This window comes from Cryptomeria japonica, chromosome 2, assembly GCF_030272615.1.
Source record: "Cryptomeria japonica chromosome 2, Sugi_1.0, whole genome shotgun sequence".
NCBI lineage: Eukaryota > Viridiplantae > Streptophyta > Pinopsida > Cupressales > Cupressaceae > Cryptomeria > Cryptomeria japonica.
In genome coordinates this window covers 565,696,579-565,704,222 of record NC_081406.1, presented here as the reverse complement: position 1 = coordinate 565,704,222, position 7,644 = coordinate 565,696,579, and the positions used below count along the sequence as shown (strand labels likewise).

The 7,644-nt window shown below is 35.1% G+C and overlaps 1 protein-coding gene across 1 annotated transcript in view; it reads left to right on the top strand.

Moving 5' to 3' along the window:
* The first annotated feature begins 1,814 nt into the window (after nucleotides 1–1,814).
* Nucleotides 1,815–7,644, top strand: part of LOC131041537 (sec-independent protein translocase protein TATA, chloroplastic) — a 32,521-nt gene continuing 26,691 nt past the window's right edge. The window contains exons 1-2 of the mRNA XM_057974667.2: nucleotides 1,815–2,061; nucleotides 2,145–2,386. Coding sequence (XP_057830650.1) covers nucleotides 1,986–2,061; nucleotides 2,145–2,386 — 318 coding nt within the window. The 5' untranslated portion in view covers nucleotides 1,815–1,985. The remainder of the gene's footprint in view (nucleotides 2,062–2,144; nucleotides 2,387–7,644) is intronic.

Here is a 7,644-nt window from a genome sequence, read left to right as displayed (position 1 = left end):
CAATCTGAGGAAGCACAACTTGAAATGGAACAACAAAATATATGCACCATGAGTTTTAAGGAACATGTTTATCCTATTCTAAACAAATGGAAATGCTGAATAAATCTTCATAAGGAAATAACTTGCTTCAAGATCATAACTCAGGAAAACTATGCCAACTTTTATCAACAAAATATAAGCTCTTCTAGCCTATGTAAAAATAACTATTATGTTCTATCATGGCTGCAAGAACAGACATAGATTATCAGTCTAGTGGTTGCAGGAGAAGACAACAAATGGCTTACCATAACAAAATTAAAACATCAGAAAATAATTTGCATAAACACAAATGTATAGAATCCTCACCAAGTGGGTCCCTTTGAGTGAGTCTCTTGAATTAGAAGTTACAACATAAGTTAACTATGAAGCTCGCATAACCATACCAAAACACCATAAACTTATTCAAGATAGTAAATCTGCTTTTTATTTAGAATCAATTCGACAACTTAACATAGTCCAATATAAAAAATAGAAACTAACTAAACTAGGAAACTTAGAAGGATTTATATAACATTCATCCTTACAACAATTTTCCACAAATAGCTGCTCCACTCCTAATATCTAGGTGGAGACTTTTATTTAGAATATAAAGTCTAAGAGAACTAAGAAAAACAGGGCTCGATTCCGTCCTTGAACATTTGTAAATCTTCCCTAGATTTGCTCTAACATCCAACATGGTTATTTAACAAGATCATTAATAAAACATGATTGTTATTGAAGGCTCCTTAATGACTTCAAACAACTAGTGCCCGAGTTGCAACAACCTTTAACACTTTCATGCCTTGCTGTCCAGTCCTGTCAACATTGCCATGCTGTTGATAATAAAACCTCGTTTCATCACAAAAAGTCTTCCACACAGCTGCAACACCAAGGTTAGCACAAGTACTTCTATTCACATTTCATGACCATTCATTACAACATACTTATCATCACACAAAGATAAAGTAAATACTTATATTTGCATTCATAAGGTTCACTGTTTTGTCATAATGAAGGTTTTAAACTATAAACAACATGACCATCATATAGGCTTTAAAAGTCAGTCAAAACATAATATAATATCCTAATAGTAGGTATATAAGAGTCCCAAGAATGATAAAATAACTGCGAATAAAGACATAAAATAGGGCTCATCAACTACAAACTAGCTTTAGAACAAAATAGGGGCTAGATCGTAGTAGACCATGTTTGCATGAGAATGGTATAGGCTAATCTCCACACAAAATGACACTCCAAAAAATCTCTTAGATTAGCAAAACACAACTTTTTTCGTTAGATTTTTTGTGGTTTAACAACAATAGGGATGCAAAGAATGAAGATTTCACTCCTGAAAATTTTGCAAAAATCCGTTGTGTTTTGTGGATTTTAAAAACTATACAGAGTGCTGTTTTCTCTAAGTTTAGCCACTTCCCATAAGAATAAGTATGAGCATAAAAGTACAAATGAGCAAATAAGACAAATGTATAGATATGTGTAAACAATAGAAATGAGATAAATGATAGATATATGAAAAAATAGTATATGATAAATAGACAACGTACAATATTACACTCTTTATTAAATATATATTTATCAAATAACTCTTTAAAAATTATCCATATCTTAAAAAAATCTTATCAAAATAAATACAAAATTAAATAGAAAAAAACATAAATACACATATTTCACCATTACAATTATGTATTTTTCATCTAAAATTCTTCACTTGTTAAGATAAAAGAATTTTAAATGTAGGGAACCCCTAAATTAAAAAAACAGGCTTCAAAATTTGTCAAGAACAACGGCTGAGAAGTTATAATGGACTTCCCTCCTTGGGATCGTACACCAAGAGGTGGATTTTGCTTTACAAGTAGAATCAATTTAGAGGATGTAGATTTATAGATGAATATATTAACGTGTTTATCTAGATAGTGAGTGAGACAACGGGAACCAGCGAATCAATCCACATGTATGTGATGGCGAGCACCAGGCTTGTGATAGGCCTGCCTAATGGTCGGACAGGGCACCTTCCTTCCACCTCTGGTACACTCCTTTATCTCTCTTTGCTTTTTCCTAATGTTCATCTTGGAAGTGAAAATGGAAACTGTAGTCTCTACCCACTGCAGGCGTTGTTTGTCCAGCGAGCTCATGCAGCTTTATGAGGGGCGAGAAGGGCATATTATGTATGAGAATGAGAGGCTTGGCAAGCAGGAGGAGGAGGAAGGACAGTCTCAAAGTGCAAGGTTTGTTTGGACTGGGCGTGCCTGAGCTTGTCGTGATTGCAGGAGTCACTGCTCTCATTTTTGGCCCCAAAAAGCTGCCTGAAATCGGAAAAAGTCTTGGCAAGACTGTAAAGAGCTTTCAACAGGTCCTTCTTCTCTCCCCAACTTTTGATTTTAGGGTGAAAACAATTCAAGATTCATTTGCTAGAAAAATGTCAACAAGATAATTAGGAGTAAATTCAAGTAAATGACATGTTCACAACTCAATCTTTTGTACCACTTTCATCATTAATAACGCAGTCAGTTGGGTTGTGGTTTAGGGGGTAAATTAATGGAAATTTATCACCTGTAGCCAACATTCAGGCTAAGGAAAAGGGGATCACCTACGCAAAATGGCTAATCTCTATGCATTATTGCCTCTTTGGTTCTCTAGTTTATCTTTCAAAACCATTCCAATTTCTACCCAAAGGCAACTGGTTTTTTTTTCACGCCATTTTTGCAATATCTTCCCTGGTAGCAGCTTGTCCCGAAGTTTGATTTCTCTTCATTGGCTTATTTCCATGCTTTAGATAACTTATGAAATTGACATCAAAATTGATCAGGAAAATCTGTGATTAGTGTGGTTCAGGTAGTATGAGTGGGTATTTAATCAGCTCTTTGCAAACTTACTGCCAATTATCATATCAACTCTTACTTTGCAGCTTTCATAGCCTTTTTTAATTAAATCCATGTAATTATGCTCAACTTATAGGGTGAAAACTAGCTTAGCTTTCGAAGTTCCTTGCCATTGCCTATTTGTAAGTTTTGCCCTTGCACACAACAACTAGCTGACATGGAAATATGGGTGGCAATGGTTTATCAGTCCATTGTTCAATTCTTAATTGTAGTGACGAATTTTATAACTTAATGGAAGTCCATATTGGAGAAATGGGTAGATCCATGCAAACGAGAGTTAAGGAGCATGGTTGGTATATTAGGCATAATAGAGTAGAAATGTCAGCACTGGCAGAACATTCACTTGCGACTAATCATGATATTTGTATTAACGAAGCAAAAGGGTTGGCTAGGGAAGACGGCTACGTGAAGAGGCACCTTACGGAAGTCATTAAAATCATGCAACACACTAACAATATCAACGGAGTGGAGAATGGATGATCAGCAATTTGTGGAGACTCTTAAGTCACAACATCAACAGCAGCAACTCTGGGGACGACAACAAGGACAATAACGATGATGATGACAGCAACAACAATAACAAGAAGGAACATAACAATGTTAATAAGTATATTAGCTATACAAATGATATACATAAATCAGTGTGAATATTTTTTGATCTCTCAAATTTTTTAAAGGCAGGAATATAAGTGTTTTAAATTTTCCAAAGGATTGGTTGCTGTGCTCGGATATGAAAATCTTTGATGCAGGTCATAGAGATGAAGGTGATAATTTAGCATCCTCAGCTTTTATGTTAGAAGGTTCAAGGTCTAAAACGTATAGATAGATCAAATGTGAAGATTTGTGAGGCTGATAATCAGGTGTTGTCTAATTTATGAAAGATTTTTGCTATGTATGTTGGAGGCTTTCTCTCTATTTTTCATGCAGAACATCAATACGGTTAAGCTCATTTATATAAATAAAAGTTCTTTCATCTTGGTTTTTCCCAACACGCATATTTACTTGGGGGGTGAAATATGGATAAGAAAGTTGACTTAATAACAACATAATCTACAATTGTCACATGACTTTGTGACGTACATTTTTAGTATAACAATAGATTATCATGATTCAATTCTGTTACTGTAGCATGGATAATGTTGATAGATTTGATCTGAAATTGAGCTTACGCATGAGATCAGTTACTGAAGAAAATGATGGTGCACGTGTATTTAACATTGATTGAACATCCAGTTGTACTCATTTTGTACCAAAAAGAAAAAAGATAAATTTTTTGAAGTCTGGGATAACATTTCTAAAATTGAAAACTCATGGTTCTTACCTCAAGACAGTTGAATCCTAATACACTAGTATGCATTCAATGCAAAAGTTGAAGACAATACTGATAACCAAGTGGGGGGATGTAGGTGCTAGTTTATCACAACAAGACTTTACAATTGGTTTTGAATATAATTTCATTTATCCTTTTCTTCTCAAAAAAATTTAGAAGCATCTTTTCCATTAGCTTGCTAATGAAATGGAAAGTTGAGGATAAACAATGACGTGAGATGATTTGAGAAGAAATACTTGTCATTTCCTAACTGGATACGTAATTAGAATTGGAATGTTGGATTTAGGGAATGACCTGCCACTTCTAATGACCTCCTTGGTCCTATGCATGTGCTTATATGCACAACCCATCAGAGACTTATTCCCGTCAACAGAAAAAAGAGAGGCTAGCTAAGGCTTTATGATCTATTGATAAATAACATAAGTTGTAAAGTTCAAGAAGAGAATAAGCAAAAAACATAAATCTAGTAAAGTGGACAAAAGAGGATTGAAATAAGATCATTTATAATCTCCTCTACTCGTAGCCAGTAGCATTGCTCATCAAAGACTAAATTCACACTATCAACTTCTACATTGTTTCTCAAGTTTAAAGATTGGGAAGACTCCTCACTTAACAATCATATGTGTCAAAGCAGCCTTTAATTAAAGCAACAATTGGAATGTGATAAATTTGGTTGCAAGGTGGGTTACATCAAGACAAGCAAACTACTCCTCTGAATGCTTCCTCATTAAGTTGAGGACCCAAGCATGGCTGTACATTTGTAAATATTGCAACCACAATCTACAATGGGCTTGACCCAAAAAAATTGGTCAAGATGCTCAAATATAAGGTCAAGGCAATGAGTAGAACAAGAAGCCTAGAAGGGGTGGTGGTGGGAGAGGGGGTTGGGGCTTTCCATGAGAAGTCGGGGGTTGGGGCTTTCCATGAGAAGTCTACATTCAACAAAATAATTTGCTGCATTATTTGTAATTACCTTCACAACATTGGCTTCACCCACCTCACAACTTCCTCTGAGATCTCTTAAAGGAATTTTCTAGCTTTCATTTTCCTTGAATTTTCAATGGATTTAGGAAATCTATTCTGCTGTAAGAACTAAGAGGAATTGGGGAATTTCAACGTCATGTCTCTCCTATCTGATGAAACATCAAAAACATGATGGTGTAATGCTTCTTTTGCAATGTCTCACACAACTCATCAATAATGAAGCTTGCATCTACCACATTCTCATTGAAGATTAGGCCTTTTATCGTCATTCATCTCATTATGAGGGGCTTTGAAACCTGCCCCAACAACAACAATAACATCCACTTTTCTTTTTCCAATAAGGAGATCTCAAACAAAAAAATGAGTATCCTAAATTTAGAAAAAGCAGTGTCTTATAAAATTTAAGATATAAATAGATCAAAAATCACATACTTTTTAAAAATAGGAACTAATTACCTCCCACATGAAATGGAATTGAACAATAGAGCCAAATGGTCTCCAATTGCACTTTGTCACTTAATGTTTGTCTATATTCCAACGCATGCTCTCAACTGATGCTTGGGAACTTGGAGAAGTGCATGGTACAATATTAGAATTCAATTTCAATTCTCAAACTCTAGGGCTAACACACAAGTCATATAGTTCTCTGAATTTCAGCCATGAAGTTTGAAATTTGGCGGACCTTGATGCAGTATTAAAAATTCGTTAAAATCCGTCGAATTTTCCTACGGATGAAGCGCACTGTGTTTTTATCAAAATCTCAAAATATATTTTTTAAGAATACATTTTTTAGGATTTTTTTGGTATTTTTTGGTACCACATTTTTTATCCAGTGCGGGTCTACAATTGCACAAATCATTCTCGAGCTTCATTTTTCATGATCAAATTTTTGTTTAGTCTGGATCTCTCACTTGCTCTTCTACTTTGACACTAATGGCTCCTTCACAAGATTCCATAACCCTCAATTTATTATCTTTAATATGTTCTAATGTCATTTATTTTATTACAACCTCAACCTCCATACATATTGAAATAGAGTGATCAGAGAAGGGCTCACTTGCAAAGATACGTCGTGGAATGCTTGATGGCAAGATTTGATCTGGTACTATTCATCATTCTTTATATATGTTGAAGCGGCTAGCAATGGATATTTATATATTTTAATATATGATATTTATTATATGCTGTTTTTATATATAGTATATAATTTTTCTTTCGAATGCCCTTTTCATTAAAGGTCTCTAATTGAGTTTGCACAACTTCAAGTGGGCTTTGTGTATATTTGCCCTCAGCCACAGTTTAGATGAATTTGTAAGAACCATTTGGTGGCTTCATCATGATTAGATGATACTTTGTTACAACAAGATGATTAATTGATGTGCTCAACCTACTAATTAGAGAAGAGTGAGAGAGCACATTCCATATGCTTCAAACGGTCTTACTCTTACCAAATCATACATGATAGTTTTAGTAAGACTTCTGGGGTTGTGATTAAGGAAAGGGGTGAGGATGGGTATTGACATGAAGGTTGTATGTTCAATTATGGACCTCTACGCATAATTGTTTATGGTATCAAAGTTTAGAGATAAAATATCCCTAGGTTCTGATCCTTTGTTCTGCAACGATGTGTAGCAAAGGGAAAACATCTTATCAATACTTTGAGTTATAACTTTTGTTCTCTGTAAAAGGTCAATTTCATGAGGAGTGAGATCCAGCAAAATTTGCGAGCAAAGGACAAGTTTTGATTTCTAATTTGAATTTCTTGCAGAATTTTATGGCAGGATAAATTTGTTGCAAGAGGATTGAATTCGTGAGGCTGCTCCTTGTGCAAAATTTGCTGAAATAGAAGGTACAAAGTTTCTGAAGGGATCCATCTTCAGCTGTGCCGTGGCTCATATCTGAATTACATATTTGAATCTCTTATGAAAAAATTGTTAGGTTTCTATTTTTGGTTCACTAAAAAATTCGGCCACTAAAGCCCTCAAATTTTTGGTAGGTGGTTTTGTATTGGTGACCAATGCATTGACATAGTGGTTGGTCACGTCTGATTAGGGACTAGGGTGTGGAGTGGCATAGAGATAAATTTGGGTCTGTGGTTTTTAAAACTACCAAGTGGCATAGGTAATTGTGCTAACAGTCACTATGTGCTACCAAGCAGGTGTGATGCGAAGTGGCTACCAGGTTTCAAGTCAGGAATTTAAACCCTTCAAATTTTTGTTTGTTCAGTATTGAGTTAGTTGCTAAAGTCAACGTGACATGCAAAAGTGATATTGCTAGAAGTGATGTGGAGGTTGAGGTGGCATATTGTGTGATTGTCACGTAGAGAGCTAGCTTGGTGGTGGGTACCACAGCATGTGGCTGCAAGGTGATAGGTTGGCTATTCAAATCCTGTGGACGTCTCCTCTAAATTCTTAT